The sequence below is a fragment of the Malurus melanocephalus genome, unplaced genomic scaffold (genome assembly GCF_030028575.1).
Source record: "Malurus melanocephalus ecotype Western Australia unplaced genomic scaffold, MMel_1.1 scaffold_118, whole genome shotgun sequence".
In the NCBI taxonomy this organism is placed as follows: Eukaryota; Metazoa; Chordata; class Aves; order Passeriformes; family Maluridae; genus Malurus; species Malurus melanocephalus.
Window position 1 is genome coordinate 61188 of NW_026623350.1, and position 21514 is coordinate 82701.

The window sequence follows — 21514 nt, forward strand, 5'->3', positions numbered from 1 at the left end:
GAAGACAGCTCAAGTGTCCACCACACAAAGTCCACAAAGTATGATGACAATTATCTTTCCCCTGCAGTCTTCCTCCTGACAGCAGGCCAAGCCCCAGTACTGGGGTACAATGGCTGCAGCACCCACAACAGGTCAGGGGTCTTTTGGGGGTCCCTAACTGCTGGCTCCAGCAGAAAGGAGCACTTTTCCACCTCAGCCACTTTAAGGCAGGGGAGAAACCCTAGACAACACCACAGGAAAGAGGAACCGTCTGTCCTAGAAAGCTGATGCGTAAAAATGCGGAGATTAATTTGTCCACATGGGAAGAGCATTTAGGATGTACAGGACATAATCTACCATTCCAAGACATCTGTTGTAAAAAAAACAAAGACACTTTGTGTACAGATGTTCCTTCTTCCTGACGACCTTTCCATTTGCCAAATGAAAACTGATACCATGGCCAACTTTTTTAGGAAAAACACCCTTGCTACTATATGGTTTAGCTAATAATCTTCTAGAACACAACCACCAGACAGACACTCCAACACAAAACCCAGCTTCAGCATGACTCCTTCTGCAGGCTCACTCAGCCTTTCTGCATGGCTTCACCACAGGTTAATGGTTGGCAGCTCCAAAAAAAAATCAGGCCAAAGCACTCTGACAAAGCCCAAATCCCAAATCTYAAATAGATGTGAAGGACTATGAGACCTCTCATTTCCTCATGTTTTAGGGTTCAGGGTAAGGTTGTGATTTCCTTACCTTAAAGGTCATAATGAGATGAGTGAAATGAAACTCAGCCTCCAGGTTCAGCTGGATAGTCACATTTTCCAAACCTGCAGGGGCAGAGAAAAGGTGGTGTTCAGCAAACAAGGACACCTGCCACTCTCTACATCTAAATTTTGCCTTCACTCTGTTGGCACAGAGAGACTATTTTCTTTACCACTTGGCTCTGTTGTGAAAAAGGATTATGAGGGTCAAGTGAGGTATGGGGAAGACACCAAGGACCTGCTGAAGAGTATCACACATGGGATTCCTGTGCATGATCAGCACCAAACATCCCACTGCAGGGCCACTATTTCACACTGAGAACTGTGACTGGCATCACTGGATGTGGGGCAAGGATGGGACCACCACAGGCTGGCCCCTGGCACCAAAGCCCCAGTACAGCTGGGGATGCTGGGCATGGAGCTGCATGGTGGCCCCACRCTGTCCTCTCACACCACAGCCTCTCTGGCAGCAGCAGCACAAGCTTCTGCAGCCCTAACACCCCCAGTCTCACCCATGTCTGGTGGGGCCATTTTCCACCATTTTTCACCCACTCTGGACTCTCCTATCCACAAGACATCTCCTTTAGAACCTAAAGACTCTATCACAGCTCTGCTTTGCAATCCCAAGGGTTAAGAAAATGGTGAGAGGCAAAAGATTTTCCAAACTCTGCTGTACGAATACCTGTGGTCAAGGACTCTACACAGAAAGGAAGAAAAACAGCTACAAATATTATTTTGCCTTGTGAAAAGACCTCTCAAAACAGCTGGATACTAATTATACTGTAGTTGGAAACAAAAAATAAAATCAAGATTCATAGAGAGGAGAAAGGGTAAGAAATGAAAATAATAAAAACAATAAGGCACTTAAATTTTTGACCAGCTGTAACATTCTGTGAAGCATGCAGCAATGGTCCCTTATGCTGTATGCCTGAATAGACGAAAACATGAATTGGACAGAAAGAATCATTTGTTTTTTRTTGTTGAAGGACATTTTCATGACCTTATGAGCTAAGAACTTTTCTGTGTGAATGCTGCCAAGCCTGTTGCAAAAAACATGAATTATTTGGAATGCTAGTAGAGAGCTGCTGGAGGCAAGCAGCTTGCTAGGCTAATCTAAATAGTTAAAAAGAATTTAGTGAAAATTTTTCTTTAACAGGCAGCAAAACTGTTACAAATATTACCTTTCTTTTCATATACAGTAAGGCAGCTACTGCCAGTGCATATGGAGAAATCCCATCCTGTCCAGCTGGCTTTAAGGCTTCAGTGTAGGACTGCTGTTTGAGAAACTCTCACTGCCTTGTTTTGTGTATGAAGGCATGCCAAAAGTAACCAGAAAAGTAAAACAGATGGAGGAAGGATTAAAAGAAAAAAAAAAAGAAAAACCCCACCAAACTAATATGCAATTTTTGTTTTTAACTAGTTGGCTTGTTTCTGCAGTTCATTTTATTGTTTGGCATATAGTACAGAAATTCAGGGAGCTCAGGAGGTAGAAGGCAGCTTGTAGGGTAAGAAAYATCCCTGGCTTTACTCTCCTGGGGTGGGAAAAGGAAATGGGAGGTCTGCAGGCAGGGCAACAGCCCTGTGCCCAAACCTCCTCCTTCCCCAGCCTGCAGCCCAGCGGTGTGGGGAARCCCTGTTGTGCTTCCTTGGCAGCGCTACCCTGGGATATTTACTCCTGGAAAGCTGCTCTGCTCCTGCTGCCCGAATATAAGGGAGATCTGAGGCCAGCGTGGAAAACTCTTCTCTTTAGGAAAGGATTCTTGCAGAGTGCTTGAACAGCTGTTTCCAACACTCCTGGAGGACTCAGGGGGTTTTGTTACAGATTAAGGACCGCTCCAGGGCACACAAAAGCAACCAGTTTTACTCATGGCTCCTCACACAGCATGATCCTTCACAGGGCAGTAATCACCAGGCCAGAGGTAACAGCAAACCCACAGGTAYCCTTAAACAAAAGGAGGGAAAACAGCTCCCAGCCCCGGAAATTGCTCCGGCCAAGCCGCATACCATTTTCCGACTGCCACCAGAGCTTCAGGCGATTTGGAGCAAACGTGGTGACAACATTTTCAATGCGATGACTGTCGGGATTGAGAGTATCGTGGAAGGGYTCCTCCGAGTCACATATGAAACATTTTTTGTCCTCCTGAAACAACACGATAATCAGCACTACTGATTTTAWMCATGGGGCAATAGCTGCTTCCTGSAGATAKGAGTATTTTCCATCCATATCACATTCCACTCATTTTGCCTGCAGGAGTCATCAAAGGTATTTTTTCATTGAAACGYTAAGTGTATTTACCTTTATGAATTAATGCAAATTGCCAAATGGAAAATATGCCAGGAATTCCATAAACTTCATTTTTAGGGGAAGCATGTTTCCAATCAAAATTGCAGTTKCAGGAAAWCTGYTCTAGCACACRTATTCTCCAGTGGAATTCAGAACCAAAGGCAGCATCTACAAAAATTGCTGAATTGCTTCTGTAAAAATGCACACRTGCAAAACTGCATCTTAACCAGTTGTGTGAAATAACACTGGCTTTTGGAAGCTGGCTTGGACATACAAGTTGTCTGCATTAGGGATACCTAAGGTTCAGTGCACATCAAGGGACCCTCAGTGACTTAGCCCTTTTCTCTGAAACCAGCTTGTCAAACTCTGGCCCAAACCTTGCATCTTCTCCTGCTATTGCAATCCCAAGCTGAGCACATAAAATCCATCTGCACACRTTACAAGCTGTGCCCAAACAAAACAGCTTGGATCAAGTCTGGCCGTGCTGCTTGGGAAAAGCAGAAACTTCTTCACTAGGAGGACAAAACCAGATCATGACTATTACTACACACAGTGCTGGTTTTGTGTTGTCCTAGTGCCTAAAACCACCACTTTCTCATGCAAGGTGGGGTGCAAATGGAACCAAAAGGCAGGGTTCCTGCCCAGACCACCTGGAGTGGGCAGATGAGGGAGAGGAGCTCAYAGGATAGCAGTGAGGGAGTTCCAACACACCAGCAACTCATCACTGCCAAAAGCTACACAGGCATCGTTCCTCCAGCACGTTTATGGAGACAAGCACAATTCTTTATCAGCCAAGAATGTGAGCACTGGCAGGTCTGCATCGCACAGGCTTTCCATTTCCCCAGTTCTGGCTTCGCAGGCTCCTCCCAAGATCAGGGCTTCACCTCCCACCAGCCCTCAAAGACTCCTCCAGCAGAAAGAATGGCAAGAGCAGGGGTCCCAGGGAAGACATTCCCTACTGTGTACTCTGGGCTTCTCTCCCCATACTTGTGACTTCATGTCACAACTTGTCCTTCTCTGACCAAAATTGAATCCTAGAAGGCCTAGTTGTGCAAAGCACTCAGTGCGGTCAAGCCTCATGTTAGTAAGAGGATACTGGCACCTTCTCATGACTTCTTCAATACCACACATTAGGGTTCAAAAGTAACCAGGAACATCCCAAATGCTGAAACAGGGCTGGGAGCTCAGGAACATGGGCACATGAGAACTGAAATGATGCTCTTTACTACACCAGTTCAACATTTTTTGACACAAGAAAATGTAACAAAGCGCCTTTGTTATTYTGTCCTACCAGAGATGCTTACGTTGTTAAAGTCAATTCACTGGAAAAGTTCAGTGAAGCTAATCCCACGTTAAATAAAGTATTAACKCTAACAGACAGAGCCTTATATGATAAAACTTTAGGTAGGGAAAGGGATGAGGGGAGATTTGGTAACTTCAGGGCATAAATGGCCCAAGTGCTACAGCCCCTCCTGCTTCCCCTGGTTTTCCTTCCAAGTGCCAGAATCCGGCCCTATTGTCTCCACAGTAATTCGTCCGGAGATTATCCCTTTACTTTCAGTTCAAYAGCGTTCAACTTATAACTGATAGTTTATTCTTCTCCACCATCCCTTCTCTCTCAGAGGTTTTAAATTAGGTGAGCTGCTTCTGGCTTTAAAAAGCAACGAGCTCACCAGATGTGCTGAGATATCCTTATTTGCATCCTTTCACTCCGAGACCATACACAAGTAATTACATTACGGGGATTGTGGACAAAACACTGCCGGGCCCTACAGCCCACTCTCCATCAGGAAGCTGTCTAGACGGCTCCGAGAGAGCCTGGAAATAGAGCATTAATTGAACTTAGTGCGGCACATTCTTCCTTATTGACCTCGAAAGGAAAGGGGGGTCGGGAGCCGAAAGCCGCGAGGGATTCCCYGGACCCGGTGTGTGGGGTCCCGCACGGGGCACGATGCTGCCCCACCGGACACGGCTGCCCGCGCTTCCCTCCCTCAGGCGGCGGCTCGTCCGCCACCCTGGCCCGGGGGCTGCCCACGGGTGTGTGCCCCGCGCAGTCCCCGAACCCCGCACAGGAGGCGATACCCGGGAGCGCTGCCTGCCCGCGGCCGGCGCTCACCTGGAGGTGGCTGACGATGCAGTAGGGCTCGGGCTGGCGGAGGCCGCAGGTGGAGGAGGCGGAGAGGCGGGAGGCGCGGCCGATGAGCAGGTCGCCGGTGGCGGGRTAGCAGCTGCCCTCGGCGCAGCCATAGCTGTACTCGGGCTCCTGTAGCTCCTGTGCCGCCGCGGGCCACAGCGCTGCGCGGCCGGAGGGAGAGAGGGGGACAGAGGGTGAGAGAGGGAAGCGGGAGCGGGGCCAGGCTGGGCGCCCYGAGCCGCCCCGGCGGGCGCTGCAGAGGCGCGCCCAGCCCGCCGTGCCCCGACGGCGGCCGGAGCGGAGCGGAGCGGGAGTTACCGAGGCAGCAGCAGAGGTACAGCGGGAGGCGGCCCATGGCGGGCGGCGGGCACCGGCGGGACGGGASRGGACAGGACGGGACAGAACGCGACGGGACGGGACGGGACGCGGCTGCCCCTCCACGCGCCGCCGAAAGCCGCGGCTCCGGCTGCTCCACGCAGGCGCCGCCGTTCCCGACCGCGGCCCCGCGCCGCCGGGTGCCCCCGGCCCTCCTCCTCCTCCGCCCCTCCGCATCCGCGGGGCCGGGCCGAGCCCCTCCCGCACGGCCCCCCGCCCCGGGACAGCCCGGCCCCGCCGTAGCGCTCAGCCGGGGCAGGGAGCGCMGCCGTCGAGGAAGGGCAGCTCGGCCGGGGTGGGTGGAAGAGCGGGCTGAGCAGGGGAACTCTCACCCCGCTGCAGCCAGGGAGCCTCGGGAGGCACACGGGGGATTCCAGCCCCTAGCCCCCCAAGTTGTGCACTTCCCGCTGCTCCCCAGCGTCGGGAGCGGGCTCCAGATGGGGTCAGACAATGGGAAAGTGGTGGCCGATAGATGGGGGAAATCACCAATCGTGTGCCCCTTTCCCTGCCCCTGTCGGTGGAATAACAACGAAGGATTGGGGTAATTAACCTAATCCTGCCTTCAGCCGATGGTACGGATGGAGCCAAGCCCCTGGGAAGGATGGATGGCCCAAAACCCAGCAAAGAGCCARGGGGTTGGCCGGTGGCAGAGTCCCCTCAGCACCCAGGGAAAAGCTTTACGGGTAAAAAACCATCAAGGAGTGTGAATGAAAGATGGATGTGGCAGGGACAAATGCCTGGGTTTATATACCCGGGTTTTGCTTGCGCACGTGTGACACGTGAACTTGTGTAAATCTTTACCAGGTGCCAGTGTCCCTCAAGAACACTTTGCCCTCACTATTTGCAATGCGAGAGTGAAAACACACCATGGTCTGTCCGGCCCAGCAAACCCTGCCGGGGTAGGTAAATATGTTCATTCTCATTTTACAGATGGATAAGCAGAAACAGAGAGATACCAAGTGACTTGCCCTAAAGGTTAAACACCAAGTTTGAAACATAACCCAAGACTCCGGATTAAAGAACTTGTGGAGCTGTTTCATTAAAGATATCCACAAAATGAAATCATTCTAAGCTGAGAGGACAGGAATTGTAATATTATAAACTTCTTCTGCATGTGGTCTTCTAAATTCACAAAACAAATTCAATTTCATAACCCTGACATACTTTTTAAGCTTYAGTACCACAAACATTTTTGTCCCCCCACTACAGAAAATGTTTTACTTTTGTGCTGTTAGAATGGAACCTCCTCTGATCCATGGCAGATGGGCAGCAGCATCATCCCAAATGCAACTGTTTCATTGTCACTGGACTTTTTTTTGTCCCATGTTTTTTGAGCTTTTATTGAAGTGTTCTCCTTTTTCCCCCTCTGTTTCATAGCCTTGTAGAAGTCCTGTTCTCCCTTATAGGCTCCTTTGTGCCTTGCCACAGACAGCATGAAAACATGCTTTGTTCCAGCCTGGGGGTGACCCTGTCGTGTGACATCGAGGATGGAGCTGGAGTTTCAGCACGGACTGGGATGGCCACCATCACCCAAAACCGCAGTCCTCTTTCAGAGGCAACTGAGACCACCACATTTAGTGTGTGAGTGATTAGGAACAGGGAACTTGTGTCCCTCCCTCTCTGCAGTCCTTGTGACAAATAGTGAGTAGGTGTATTTTGACTCTTCAAGTGATAAAAATTCACTTTTGTGTCACGCCCTATCCTTGTGGTTGGTGAGCCACCTTTACAGCCCTGGAGTATCATCTGTGTTTGTGCTGGGTTGGAAGTCTTCTCAAATAACAAAATTTCAGGATTTGACCTCAGTGGGAGCCACTTGATCGCCCTTTTTCTTGAAACACTGCAGTGGTTGAATGCCTAGCAGACAGAGCTGAYGATATGATTTTGATTAAATATATCTGTGATTGTACATTGGTTAATTGTTGTTTGCATTTTTATTAATGCCATTGAAGTCAAAATGCTCTGCAGCAAGATACYTATTTCAATTTTTTTTTTTCAAGAAACAGTTTTMTGAAGCCACTTCTGCCCAAAAGGAAGAGGTCCAGGGAGAACTACAAAGAGGTACTTTTTATCTAGAGACAGCATTTCCCCCACAAATCAAGTCTGCAAAAACACTTTGAAAGTTTTTGCATCACTTCCAGTCGGAAATGCTGCACAGTTGTAAACCTCAGAAGCTGTCACAGGATGGATTTGGAGTTCTGTAGCTGCTGGTCCCATCAGATCTGCTTCCTTTGTGTGTCTGAGCATGCTTGGAGGAAGGCAAGGGAGATTAGACTCTGTGCTGACTTTCTTCTTCCTGCTTCCGTTTTTCTTCCAGCGATTTCTGTTTCCCCCCCGTGGATATATGTCCCCTCCAGGCACACTTAACTGCCTTGTGGTTACAGATTTCTCATCCACGCAGCTTGTGGAAAGCCATACGGCAATTCTCACTGTCAACAGTGGATTTTAGGAGGAAGTTCTCTTTCAACTTTTTGCTTGTGAATTCAGATTTTTAAAGCCATGAATGAAATAATTTTGGTTTATATGCAATTGGGAATTTCTGTCTAAGGGCTTTAGTTTGCCYCTTCCAGGTGCAGTGCAGCAGGGATGCACTGAAACCTGCAGAAAACTCTTCCTTGCTTGGAGACCTSCATGTGTGCAGCTTGGTGTGTGCTGCAAGTAAAACAGTGATGTTCGATTTCATTATGACAAAGTCAGTCTAAATACAGTCATCTGATTACAGCCTAGTAACTTAGAAAGAAGCCTCACACCTCACAGACGATTTTTTTAAAGTGCTAAAATTCAGAAAATGCTAACCCACAATTTAYGTGCTGTCCTGCGTTCAGGTGGCTTTGTCAGATTATATCAAAATTATAATTTGATTCCATTATTTTCACAATAGAATGTGTCACGTATCATGCACGTTGCACACTGCCCTGGCTCACAGCTGGTTTGAGTTAGAGGAGTATCTCAGAAATCTCATCCGCCAGCAGTTCCCACCCAAGCCCCCAGCGCATACCAATGCTACTTTAGCTCTTGTAAACACAGGGTGATAACTRTGCAGTGTTTATCTCCGTTGAATCGATAAGGGTTGTTTTACGGGCGCTGCTGGCATGGGTAAATGTTCAGAGCCCTGTGTTTCTGCAGAGCATTCCTCSTTTTACAGACCTGGTCTGGGCTATATCTGAGCTCTGAAGCAGCACCGTGCTGAATGAAGTCGCTCGCTGTGGGACAGTCCAGCCAGGAATGACAGGGTTAACTGAGGGAAACCCATCATTAGTGTGCTCTGCATCYTGCAGGAATATGTATACCAAGGGTGGGATTTTGAAACTGAGGYATAGCTCACTTCAGCCTTTTTTAAACTCTGGCACTGCTGTAACATTTGCTTAGCCACGGTTTCCTTCTTTATTTATATATAAAAAAGGGAATTTAGGCCAATTCAGGTGTTCTTTATGGCTACAAAAAACTGTTGAGTGAACCCTGACTTCTGTGAAGTGCTGCATGTGGGAGAAGAGCTGGAGAAACTGGTTTTCAACATTTCTGGCCCTTTGGACTTACTGCTTAAACCTAAGAGCTGGATTTATCCTCCAGATGTTAGCTGCATTAATGAAAAATGCGTGAAACCCCTTATAAGCATAAGGGAAAAAAAGGCATTGCAGGATTACCATTGCCAGACAAAAGATTTTTAAGTTGCTTTCGGCGTTAAGCATCTGCGCACTGCCATCCAGTGGGCGCTGGGGGATCCGCTCTGTCGCCCACCGCCAGCGGCCCCGCGCTGCACGGAGCTGCCGCATTTTCAGCGAACAGAGCGGGACCCGCACATGGTCAGGGGTCCTGGGGCATCCCTGCTCCGACTCAGCCAAGAGATGGGGTTGGCTCCGACTCAGCCAAGAGACGGGGTTGGAGCAGTGGCAGTGCCTGGATGCTGGCTGTCAGTAAGGGTGGCTGCAGGAGCCCGCAGGGTTCCATCCGCATCGCCCCATCCGAGCCTGGRCAGCCCCGAGCAGGGTCGTGGCATAACCACATTGTTTAGGGTTTGCAGAGGACATAGGGTGTTGTGAGTGTCTTTGAGGCAGTTACCAGCAGCTCTCCGAGCATTTCCAACCCCCCACCACGGGAAGCCCTAGACTGTGCACAGGAGTGTATTTTGAAACTCAAAGACTGTATCTGATTACTAGATCAGATGTTTTATTAAAAGGTATTTCCTATTTCTATATAAACTCAACTGGACAATAGATGAAAAAGGAAAATAAAAGGAGAAAATTACATTATTCACTGTGCCTAAATTCTATAGACCACTTCAGACATATTTCCAGAGGACAGTGCCCTGTGCCAGGATGCTCAGGACGTGGTAATCATGATGACTTCAGCTGCATTTTACCTGATTATCTGTTCAGACCCTAACTCTTGCAYGTTGCATACTTGCTTTCCTGGTCCATGATTTCATTTTTAATGGCTATCACTTGTTCCTCTAGTTGTCTCAGTTGCTCTGCCTTATCTTGTTTGGTTTGATTCAGTTCCTGAAGTTTCTTCTCTAAATCTGGAAGAGCAGAGACATGCAATGATGCTCACATCTGTTGTGTAAGTAAAATCTAGGGATTAGCAGCATTTCTTTTCCCAGAAGTTTTAGAAGGAATAAGCCCATTTCAAATGGGGAATGCTATATATGCAACTGGAGSGAAAAGTCTGGCTTCTGGATAGTAAGAGGAGCATGACAGCCTGGAAGAAATTAATTTCTCAGCATGTGCTTTTGTCCATCAGCTAGGATAGGGCAGGACATGGAGCTCWTAAAGGACTTGGTTTAAATGGAAACACTCAGAGGAACAGCATGTCCACTGATGTGTGTAAAGCCTGGACAATTGAGGTGTAATGAGCTTAGGTCTCCCTCAGTTGTGTAACAGTTTTCTGCTGGTTCCCATGAAGCTACACCAACATAAACATATTGGTAATGAGTCAAATCCACAGTATTCGCTGCCTGTTCCTAACGCCCTTATCATCTGGACATTTGGAGTGACTGAGATTCTCTTAATGCCTCTCCTCGAGGTATGTGCTCAAAATATTTATTTGGATCATGTCCTGAAGGTTTTCTGCTGAGACAGAGTTTCAGCTTCAGTTCTGCTGGTGTTACACAGTATTTCCTGATGTTGAACCTGGCAGGATCTTTGGCCTCAGGATTCACAGTGGGAATGCCCGGACCTTCACTACAAGGAGAATTAGGTTCCCTGTGTGCAGGGACATGAGATGTGCTCTTCCTTTTTGGTGACAAAAAGGAGGCGTGTGTGCGGAGCAGTGCCAGCACGGCCACAGCAGCCACAATCTCCACTGCCCGTGACCCCTCTGCCTCACAGTCACAGCCCTGCAGATTCAGGGCACATCAGCTTCAGTCTCCACAACCTGCTCATTGTACCTGGTGTGTTCTGCCATTGCTCAGAGATGAGTGTGAAGGGGAATGAGTATGGACTGATGGAAAACATCTGCCCTACAGCTCCAGCACACAAGCCCTCACTCAGGTGATGGAAGGAAAGAGAGCATAGAGGAAGGATCCAAGGTCCAAATGCCCAAAGTGAGTGCATAAATCAGGGCCTCCAGCTAAATCTGCAGCCAGATTTTATGCAGATTTTGCACTTGCCCTGTTTTAAAACTGAAGAAAATCACTGCAAGTCCTTGTTTGGACAGTTCTTAAACTTCGCTTATAGCAACCTGTTTATGTCAGAAAAAAATACATAAGCCAAAACAATTCAACTACTTTTAAAACGAATTGTTTCAGGCAAAGATTTTCATCAGGTAAACTGTTTTAAACCTAATTTGAGGTGAACCTAGTGTGTTAGTGCTTGTGGGCAAAGACTTCAGCCTTGAATTCATGACTGTCACAGTGTTTACCACTCACTGTGGAAGTGRGAACACCACCTGTTATTCTTTTAATCTTCCTTTCAGTCTCTTCAGCCAGTTTTTCTGCTTCTTCTTTCAACTGCTTCACTTTTTCTAGTGCTACTTTTGGAGGTCCTTGGGTTTTCAGCTTTTCTTGAAGAATGGTGTACTTTCTTTTAACATCAGCAAATTCCTGTAACAAAATGCCGTTGCTTAGTTTACAAGCATCTCATAATTAATCTGATATACAGAAGAAGGTTTTAATACTTTTTTTTAACATCCTCTCTGAACCAAAGTTTAGATTTCTCACTCTCTTAAATATTARAAAATATATTCTTAATTTGTAGACATTGAAAAATGCCTTGCAAAGCACAGTAGAAATCAAGCAAAACAAACTACCAGTGGAGTAACCTGAAGGAGGGGGAAGGACAAGGATATAAAGAAAATATTACTTAGGATATTTAAAGTTTATACTGTTTTTACTTCTGTTGATAGGGCTTTTCTGTAAATGTCTTTTTGCCATAAGACTTAATTCAATTTTAACAATTTATCTGTAGCAACACTGGGGTTTTTATGTTTTTGATTGTAGTAATATTTACTGGCTAATTGTTTCCTGCTGATCCAGGTTGCTGTTGAGGCTGCAGTTTAGATTTTACCTATGGTTCTTGTAACTTGGAAGTATAGTCATATTCCAAGCTTGTGCTGTGGATACTTGGTTCTTGCAGTTTTAGCAAATTTCTAGCTCTTTTTCAAAAAACTGAGCTACTGGAAAGCACCAAGCCAACCAAAAACTCCAAGTAACTCCCACATCAACTTTCTCTGAAGGAGAACAGCACAGGATGAATGGTCAGGCTGCTTCCATCCCTCATGTATTTTAATATCTGGTTTTGTGATTTGCTCTGTTGTGTTTACTGGTGCCCATGGTGACTACAAGTCTTATACACAGTGCAAGAAAAAATGTCATGGAGTAGCCAGAGAAATGTGTATGTTTTCTTTCATTCAAGCAAACAGAAGTGTAKGTCAGAAGCCTTAAAATAAAACACAAATTCTTCTTAACCTGTGGCATTTTACACTGCGTGGCAAAAGGAAAATGTTAACAGTTTTGATGACAGCAGGGCAATGATTCTGAAGCAAAATTACAGTTCAATATGGAGGAATTTTTTTTTTCCCTTAACATGTGACAGAAGGGCTTACATTATCAATATTCTGAGCTTGCTTGTGARCTGCTTCTGCCTCTGCTCTTGCCTTTGTCGCTTGATTCTTGGTCATCAGTGTTTTTGCCTGCCATGTGGCACTTTCATCTTCCATCTCAGTCTGTTTGGCTGACAAGTCATTTAGTTTATTGTTTGTCTTGTTCACTTCGTTCTCAGCCTGAAACAGAGTAATTGAAGGCTGTGATTTCTTATGCAATGACCATSCAGCTTGCAGAGTGTGGTAATGAGGGACATAATCAATGGATTAAGAGACTCTTAAGCACTATGGAATCAGTATCATATCTATGCCACATTCTGGTTTTATTAATTTAAGTTTATGTTAAGGAAACTTTAGAGTGAAGTATATCTTTCTAATAAATATAGCAAARAAATGAAAATATTTACAGCAAGATACCTGAGAGATTTGTGTTCTGATGCCTTTTATCTCTTCATTTAACTTTAGGATGGTGTTTTTGGAATGCCCTTGGGACTTCACAACATTTTTCAGTTTATTATTAATTTCATCCACAGGCGGAAGAGCTTTAGCTGCTTTGCTAAAATGGAAAAAAAAAGAAATGTATGTAGCATCATGGCGTGAGCAAAGCAAGAACATGTTTCAAATGCACTCGTGCTGACATGCAGGAAAATTTCCCCAAGTCCAACAACAACCATTARAACTGTGGTAAGTTGATAAAGCAAAACCCCAGAAATGGACTTTGTGTGGAAGCACYGGAGCTGCTGTACTCAAGGTGAGGTTGGATGCTGCTGCCTGCCTGGTGGTGCACTGCTACTAGGGCAGATCCATGGGTGAACGTGTTTTTCCCTTGTTGGTTCTTTCTCACCCTAATTTAAACCACCCAGTGAGCCAGATGTAATGATCCACCAGGTCCAAGGTGCAAGTAAGTAGCTGCTTTGGCCTCTCTGACTCAGCAGGCAGAGGAGCCAAGAACTGTCAGGAGCTGCTTCCTTTCAGCTCATCGGCTCCTGCAGCCCKAGCGGTGATGGCTCTTTCCTGCTGGAGAGGCCCTGTGGAAAAGGCAAGGTGAAAKCTCCATCTGAACTCTCCCTCCAGTGTTACTAGGATACTGTCAGGGTTATGGAGCAGCCTTACTATGCACAGTGCCACCCCAGCTGGAGCTGGCACATCAGTATGAGAATACTCTACTCACTCGGCTTCTTGTGCCTCCACCAGCAGCRTCTGAGCGTCCTCTCTTTTGATGTTTCTCTTATTATTCACTTTGTTCTTCTCACAGTGGTTCATAATGCTTTTGATTTTRCCCAGCATGTCTGTGAGCTCTTGTGGAGTCAGGGGAAGGTTTATTTGCAGGACGTAATTTGCCACCTTCTCAATGTCTTCTGGAGGTGCGCTCTCATCTGTAACAGAWATGGAGCTGGGAGTATCCTGAAGTAGCTCTTTCCTCCCAGTAAATGSTCTTTATGGCTGCCTACCCTTTGAGTTATGTGGAAAATAAAGCTGACAGGCACAGCAAGGGGGTAAGAGAATTATCTCCAACATTTTGTAATTTAATATTATGCTTCCAGGTACTGCTGTTAGTGTTGTCAGAACTTGCTAAAATGAGGATTTGAACCCACTTTGAACTGAGTTATTAAAATTCTGATGTAGGACAGAGCCCGCGGAGGGTTTTAAATCAGTGCCCAGCACAGCTAGATGTGTCAGAGCCCATTTCTCCCTTGGCCCACAGATCAAAGAGGAGCTGGCGAGGCTGGGATGTGAATGGAGATTTCCAAGCTGGCCACTGGGTGTAATCCCTTCCCTGGAGTTGCCACAATATTGAGAAAGTGGTTCGTTTGCTGGTTAATGAGAAAGGCTRAGCTGCAGAGGGAACCTGGGTCAGACTCAGAATGAGAATTTGCAATAGAAAAAACCCATGTTTTGACAATTCCCACTACAAATGACCTTGTCCTAACTCTTTGCTAAGAGGCAGAGGCACACACAGAAAAGTCAATGCCTTGTGAAGTCACATCAGTGGTTCTGTTTTCTGTTCACTTCCATTTATAGAAAAGACCTTGTGTGATTAAACAGTTGAGACATATTAAATATTTGTGTTAATCTCCAGAGTAAGTCAGCAAGAATTAAAGCTGTTTAGTGTGCAAACAGTAGTGCATTCCTGAGAGCTATTTTCTGTAGAAATATATTCTCCCAAAATCACCATAAACATCAATGTAGAGTATTTAATGTAACCATATGCTTTTCAGATGTTTCTGTTCTTAAACTTCAATTAACAAAGCAAAGATTTGAAAAAATGCTTTTATAATTGTTAGTAAATGCCGTAGGTCTACTAAGAAACATAAAAGAGCGAAAGGTGGAATTTTCAGTGACTAGCAAACAAAAACCTGAGACTCTTAAGRTATTAAATGGACCTAAATCTTCCAATTCAGTAAAATAATGTAAAYGTTTCCGAACAAAAGAAGTCCTCTGTCCTCTGCCCTCACTCCCATTTGGATGTAGAGGTAGGAATGCCAAAGGACTGCCAACATGCAATCCATAGAAATTTATGAGATCAGCTACATTCAAGACATTAAAGAAAATCCTGCCATACTTGAACCCCTTTGATGTGCATCTGGTATAAAAATTTAGGCTGTGTTTCCTAAAGCATTTTTCTGCAATCACAGGAGTGGAAAATTTTTAAGGTATATACGGTTGTTTTGTTATTTTTTTTATGAGAGCTGTGAAGTTCTACCAGAATCCTTTGATTCCTCGAGTTACAGCTTTGTGGAGACGATGGAGTGGTATGTGTCCTAATTCCCACGCTCCCTACGGAGAGCCTCTATTTATGGGCCTGGAAGAAGGGGGTGGAATAACAATTTGAGGATGCATTGGACATGCCTGGCCATTATATATTCTATGAAATTATCCTAGTAGYCCTTTACTCAGATAAAACAGGAACAGAGGGAGTTACTTGCATGCCTCAAACTAAACAGTAATAAAAGATGATAATCAGAACGTAACAGATGTATCCTAAAATCAATACAAAGTACTGTCACTTGGGAGAAAGAAGCACTGGAAAAAAGGGATTGAATAAGTTTGCACAGCTCAGGAGGTAGGTGAGAAATTTCATGCATACACAGCTAGATCATCTTCTGGCTGGCTATTAAGCTCTATTATATTGAAATATATATATATATATATAAAATGAGTCAAACAGAACATTGCATATTTACCTAACAAGAAGACTTTCACTTTTTGGATGAACTCCTTAGTGATCTCTCCATCAACTTCAATTTGGTTCTTGGCTGTCTCCAGCTGCCCATTAAATTGTGAGCCTTTCAGTTTGCTGTCTTCTGCCATTTTTCTAATGCTTTCAACCTGGAAATATTATTAGAAATAGCAATGCCATTTTCCAGAGGTTATCTATCATTGCTTYGCAAGTTGAGCTCTGACACAAAGGTAATTTTGATCCAAGCTCARCTGGAATCACTTGATGTGGTTTGAAAAATAGTAGGAGACTCCTTTGGGGAACTCCAGAAGCTGCTACATCTTGGCTTTCATCTGGCCTCAGAAAAAGCCKAAATCAAGCATTTTCTTCTCTCTGSAACCACTGCTAAACCACAGCTCCCYTGTGTTTCTAGAAGAGTACAGACAGTTATTGCTGTGCTGTAGCTTGTCAGTGATCAGATTCAGATCTAAGCCAATCTCTTCAGATTCAGATCTGATTATAGAAAATGTAATTTCATTTGTCATTTTGTGATGGACTTGCTGTTAAAAAACACTTGAAGAGGACACAAGGAAGTCAGAGTTCAAGGCTTGTCTTTAAAAGTTACATTTTGCCCCTAAATTAGTATTCTTTATAATTTAAATGGGAAGTTTAGATTAATTATCAAATTCCAATATTTTATTTTGGCCAGGGCTTTGCCTTAAGGAATGGCCCAGGTACATCTGTGGTCTGCAGAGGGAATAAATTTGGTCTTTCTCTATGCAACAAGAAAAATACTGATGTTTTTATTTCTGAAGTGTCTCAAAATAGTTCACTCATATAATCACRGAGCTGCCTGAGGCTTGTGCAGACCAAAGGCGATGTCCTGGCAGCCTGGCTGGCGCTCCYCACCTCGGCAGATGCCTTTGGCTGCCGCTGCTCCGTGTCCTGGGGCCCCAGGGCGGTGCCCCAATTGCTCATTTCCAAGCCCGCTGGCTGGGATACAGTGTCGCGTGCATTTTAAAAAGAGGAAATGGATGCCCAGGCATCCTGCAGGGACAGGACAAAGCCACAGCAAGAATGTAATTTCTGCTGGAAAATGTGTTCTGCCTATAACTGTAACAGGCATCATCTCTGACTGTTAATAAGAACAAACTCTTTACTGGTGTTCTGGGATTTGTCTGGTTTGTTTCCTTGGCATATGCTGCATTGGCTGCACTTTGCTTGAATTATTTTCACTGCTACTGTGCAGTACAGTTGACTAAYTGATGCCCTCCTAAACATCACTGGGGGCAGAAAAGCTTCATCTTGAAATTATTTTCAAAAGTTATTTGTTGGCAAACATAAGAGTAGTATGAAGTTGTATAAATAGAGCTTAATGCCAAGCACAGCACTAATCYCATTGCAATAATCATGTCAGGCTACTGACAAATGGTGCCATTTGAATCTTTCCCAGTAAAAATACTGGGACWGTACCAGCCTGAAATCACCAACTTCCATAGACACGGGGCACCATGGCCTTAGAGACCTTAGCAGCTGTGAGGAAGAAGACCTAGATAAAGCCTCTTGGTGGGTCTGGCACTGAATCATGATAGGTCTATGATATTGGGACAGAATCCATCACTATGATGTCACTGCTCTTTATCTGAGGAGAGGATGAGTTTTTGTGGCTTTGTGACCTCCCAAATCTCATCCTCCATCCATTTCACTGAACAAATGTAGGTTTGATATACAGCACCTGATTCTCAGGTTCCTGTAGTTGAACAGTCAAGTTATTTAGCAACAGAGCAGTCTCCTCAGCTTTCCTGAAGGCCTCAGTGGAGAGAGGAAAAGCTCCACTGCAGTCTGTGCCACCACACTGCCTGAGTCCATGACTGTCCCGGCACAAGGCTCCCCCACAGGCGGCTGTGGCACAGGGCTGGTCTCCTGGTACACCACAGATCTGCAATAAGAAAGATTCTTATGTCAGGGCTCCTCTGGAGGCCTGAGATACATTCCTGAGGGAAGAAAGATGTTTGACATCACATGAACCTTGACTATGGAATGGGATTTTYCCTAAGTGCCTGGTCTCTATAAAGATGGGTGTCACTGCCGTTACAGGTCCCTCTCCCGTGATTTGAAGGATGCCAATGGCAGCCCATGGCTCTGAGCATCCTTGCAGTAGCCATTTGTTAGGTTCCATGTGTTGCACTAAGACTCTTGCTTCGCTCTTTTTGGCAAAAGGGCTGAAACTGTTCCCTAACTATACCCATCTTGTGGATCAATAGCTTTTTCTAAAGGATCCAGGTAACCTCTAACAGAACAAGGTGCCATGTCTAGCCCTCCACATATTTTGACACAGATGTGGAACCTAAAGGCTTAGGTGGATGATCTCTTCCAGATTTGTSATGAATTGGTACTATCAGATGTTCATTGCTGCCCTGCAGAAGAACAGAGGTCCCCTCCTTTCTCATTGGTGACACAAAGGATATGTGAGCACTCCCCATCCATTCCAGGGCAAAGTCACTGCTTGGTTTAAGTAACTCATGGAGGAGGTTTGGGTTAATCTTTCTGAAGTTATTCTGATGTCATCTTAAGACTACAGAGTGCTTAAACAGTTCCTTGTGTTGGATCTGCCCTGGGAACAACGGCTTCCAGAAGGTTGGAAATAACTACAGCTGAGAAGTGCAGCTGTTTTYGATGTGAGTGCATGGCTGTGGCAAGGAAGTGCCATTCTCCAGACTTAAAAATGCATGTAAGCACCCTTTTCAAATAAAACCCMCTACAACATCCAAAAATGATACTTTCATTTAGCTTTCATTCAAAATCCACAGTGCCTACAGTGCCTACCTTTTCATTCAAGATTTTGACGTCAGGGCTTTTGATCATTCTGAGCTGTTGCAGCACATTGCTTGCTTTTGAGATCTGATGGTCCAACATGGAGAGTCCGTGGTTCCTGGTGTACATTGAGTATCTTACAATAGGAATTGTCCCCACTGTCTTCTGTTCTGCCAGCACTGATACTTCAAAGTGTTTCCTGATGTTGCTGATGGCTTCTGTACCAACAGAAATAGGGTTTAGTACCAACTGCATTTRGTTGCATTCAGTTTGTCTATTTACTTGAGTTCTGGACAATTTGTGAGTGACAGGTGGATTCACTGGTGTTTGATTTGGGACAGGAACGGTCATTTCTTCAGCCAAGCTTTTTAATCCTTTACTTATCCAGTTGCCAAAAAGAAATAGTTATTGATGCTTATAAAACTTGCTAAACTAGATGAAAACATGGTGAATCCTACACGATCCATAGGATCCCCAGGTGTGTGAGAAGCCAACAGAATAGACAAAAGTATGAAGGAGATCCCATTATGAACACCAACTTCTACCGATCTGCATTCATCAGTAGCTCATMCTTTGCTGCCATTGCTGATTTAATAAAGCTCCTGACATTTATATTTTGAAGTTTAGAGGGGAAAACTGTTTCTGCCAATTGTCATGAAATGATCGGCTCCTTGATTGCAAGGCAGGAAAGTATCTCCTTTCTGTTCAGCATAGCACCCAAGAGTTAAATGGTCTGCTAGACTGAGACCAGAATTTAGATTACAACTGGGAATATATTTGGGCTTTTTCGTCTCCGGAAAATCCATTTCAGGATTGGTGCATTAAAAAAAAAGCACTTCCACAGTAAGCTTGTAGGCCAGACAAAAAATCCTTTCCAGTGAGAGTCYTGTTTGCTTGTGAAAGCTTTTCCTTAAGCGGACTCAAAAGAGTTGGAGAATATTACATTTTTTGCAGATTAATAGCCTGAGAAAAGGATTCAGGCCTTTTGTAAGACACATAAGCTGATACTGCTGTTGTCAAGGTTTCCCAGATCTCCAGAGAACCCAGATTTGTTCCCAAATGCCTAAGCAGAAATATGTGCAGAGCCAGAACTGATGTGTCAGCAGAGAAAAAGCATTAGAGGTCTCTGATCTCTCTGTGCTGGTAACTGACTCAGTTACTAGTTGAAGTCAATGACAAGACACTCAAGTCCTGGGTGCTTTGATTCMGGCTCTAAAGCCCTTGGTCTTGCTTTGATTGAAGCTAAACAATGTTTAGTTATCATGTGGAACCAAGGCTATTTATTTATCTTGTAATTCTTGGAAACAATACACAGTTTAACGTTAGCTCCTAATACAAAATACCTGGCAAGAGGCTGCTCTAATTCCAAATGTAAGCCAGAGACTGTTTYCTGTGCAACAATTCCATTGCAGGAAAATTTCACAGTGATTCAGCTCTCCATTAAGTGGCCCAAATGCATTTTCCWCGTTTGGTTTGTGATGGAGCTGTAGAGATTCCAAGTTCCTTTACATTAAACACAGTGTCTTAGCTCCAGCTTGATTTACAGCCTAGGAAACTGTGCTCACTGCATTACTGTACCACAGTTGCTGTAAAGCCAGAAGCCAAGGCTGGAAAGCCATAACTAAATGAGATCTCATAAACTGCAAACATTCTTTTAAGGACACTTGTGCCTTGGTTTTTCCAAAGGTTTAAATTCATCATTAGATAYTGATGTTTCCAGGGCAGCTAGCTGAGTGTATGCCTGTGAGGAAGACTCCGAGTCCTGATCCTCTGCAAAGACACRTAGGCAGCTGCTCATTCTCCATGAGTGTCTAGGGAACAAGTGCCCCAGATGTACCCCAGATGGTGTATGTGGCCATATCCTGTTCTACCCCAGCAAAAAAAAAGAGAGGAAACAACAGACGGAGCCATATATAGGATGTGCTACTGATCCCGAAAGGAAAATGGAGTGAGAAGCCATTCTCTCTCCTGGGCATCAGAAAAGCTGGTTATCTTGAGAGAARTGCTATTTTTGTGCTATTAGATGCCTGGTAGCAGAACCAATGAATATTTGTGGCCCTGATAGGAAATTCAGCTTAAATTCAAGGTCTTTCCCTCCCCATACTCCCATGTGCTTTTTATAGGGCTGTTTATCTGTCTCCWGAGGCCAAAAGATGAAGTGGGTTTGGAATGTGACCAGAGAGCACCATGGATGCTTCAGCTCTGTGTCCACTGACCTCCCTGGGATTTATTGTTTCTTTGCCTTTCTGCCTTTCTCAGTCTGAGTTCAATTGGGAAGTGGAGCCKGGGAGAGCTGTGCAGGCTGCTCACACAGGGACGTGAGTGGAGAAACTGCCCCAGGGGGGGCTGCACAATGAGGGGCACAGGAGCCCTAAATCTTAGTTAATCCCTCTTTTCCCCTCTTCCATTCCTTCTGCTTCACATTTTGTTGACTTTCCTTTTTGTTTTTGTTTTTTTGTTGTTGTTGTTTTGGTTTGGTTTGGTTTTGGTTTTGGGGTTTTTTTTTGTTTGTTTGTTTTGTTCTTTGTTTTTTTTAAATCTTGTCTAGGCCAAGCTTTTTCATGCCTGAATGAAACACAGAGGAACTGTAAGTGGGAGTGCATTGCTTGTAGTTGTATCTTCTGTGGAGGGCATCCCTGTCTTCTGGGGGTTCTTATCTTGGCAGCCATYGCTTTCCAGAGGATTCTGCTGACCATCTCCTGCCATTGTGGGTGGTCTAACATCTGTTCAAGATCCCTGCCTGATACATCCCCATCTTTCTCCAGAAACAGTCTGGGACATGGTCATTACAGCTATTAGCAGCTGATGGAGACCATACKTAGCTTAAGCACAGACAATGTAATTCTTTCAAAAATGCCAAGGAGCTCAGTTCTGCCTTTACATTTTTGATGAGAGAGAGCTACTTCTGTACCACAGAAAGTCAAGTATTTTCCCATGGGAACACTAAGAAGCTGCACTATGACACT

General features: G+C 45.0%; 2 protein-coding genes and 1 long non-coding RNA gene across 5 annotated transcripts in view; 1 reads left to right on the forward strand and 2 right to left on the reverse strand.

The window, feature by feature from the left end:
- LAMB1 (laminin subunit beta 1) overlaps positions 1-5683 on the reverse strand; it is a 43367-nt gene extending 37684 nt beyond the window's left edge. Inside the window, exons 1-4 of the mRNA XM_057370038.1 lie at positions 5483-5683; positions 5147-5325; positions 2751-2886; positions 739-812 (exon numbers count right to left, since the gene is read on the reverse strand). Of these exons, the coding sequence (XP_057226021.1) occupies positions 739-812; positions 2751-2886; positions 5147-5325; positions 5483-5519 (426 nt within the window). The 5' untranslated portion in view covers positions 5520-5683. The remainder of the gene's footprint in view (positions 1-738; positions 813-2750; positions 2887-5146; positions 5326-5482) is intronic.
- LOC130575848 (uncharacterized) lies at positions 5152-13766 on the forward strand. 3 transcript variants are annotated; one of them, XR_008965605.1, is made up of 4 exons: positions 5152-5498; positions 6344-6438; positions 6917-7597; positions 13108-13766. It is a non-coding gene; the product is annotated as an uncharacterized LOC130575848 (long non-coding RNA). The 3 variants fall into 3 exon arrangements; XR_008965606.1 differs by lacking the exon at positions 13108-13766 and having other exon boundaries at positions 6344-6442; positions 6917-9375; XR_008965604.1 differs by lacking the exon at positions 13108-13766 and having other exon boundaries at positions 6917-9375.
- Positions 9745-21514, reverse strand: part of LAMB4 (laminin subunit beta 4) — a 36986-nt gene continuing 25216 nt past the window's right edge. The window contains exons 27-34 of the mRNA XM_057370039.1: positions 18561-18766; positions 17470-17673; positions 15760-15904; positions 13746-13950; positions 12992-13130; positions 12578-12754; positions 11423-11576; positions 9745-10055 (exon numbers count right to left, since the gene is read on the reverse strand). Coding sequence (XP_057226022.1) covers positions 9916-10055; positions 11423-11576; positions 12578-12754; positions 12992-13130; positions 13746-13950; positions 15760-15904; positions 17470-17673; positions 18561-18766 — 1370 coding nt within the window. The 3' untranslated portion in view covers positions 9745-9915. The remainder of the gene's footprint in view (positions 10056-11422; positions 11577-12577; positions 12755-12991; positions 13131-13745; positions 13951-15759; positions 15905-17469; positions 17674-18560; positions 18767-21514) is intronic.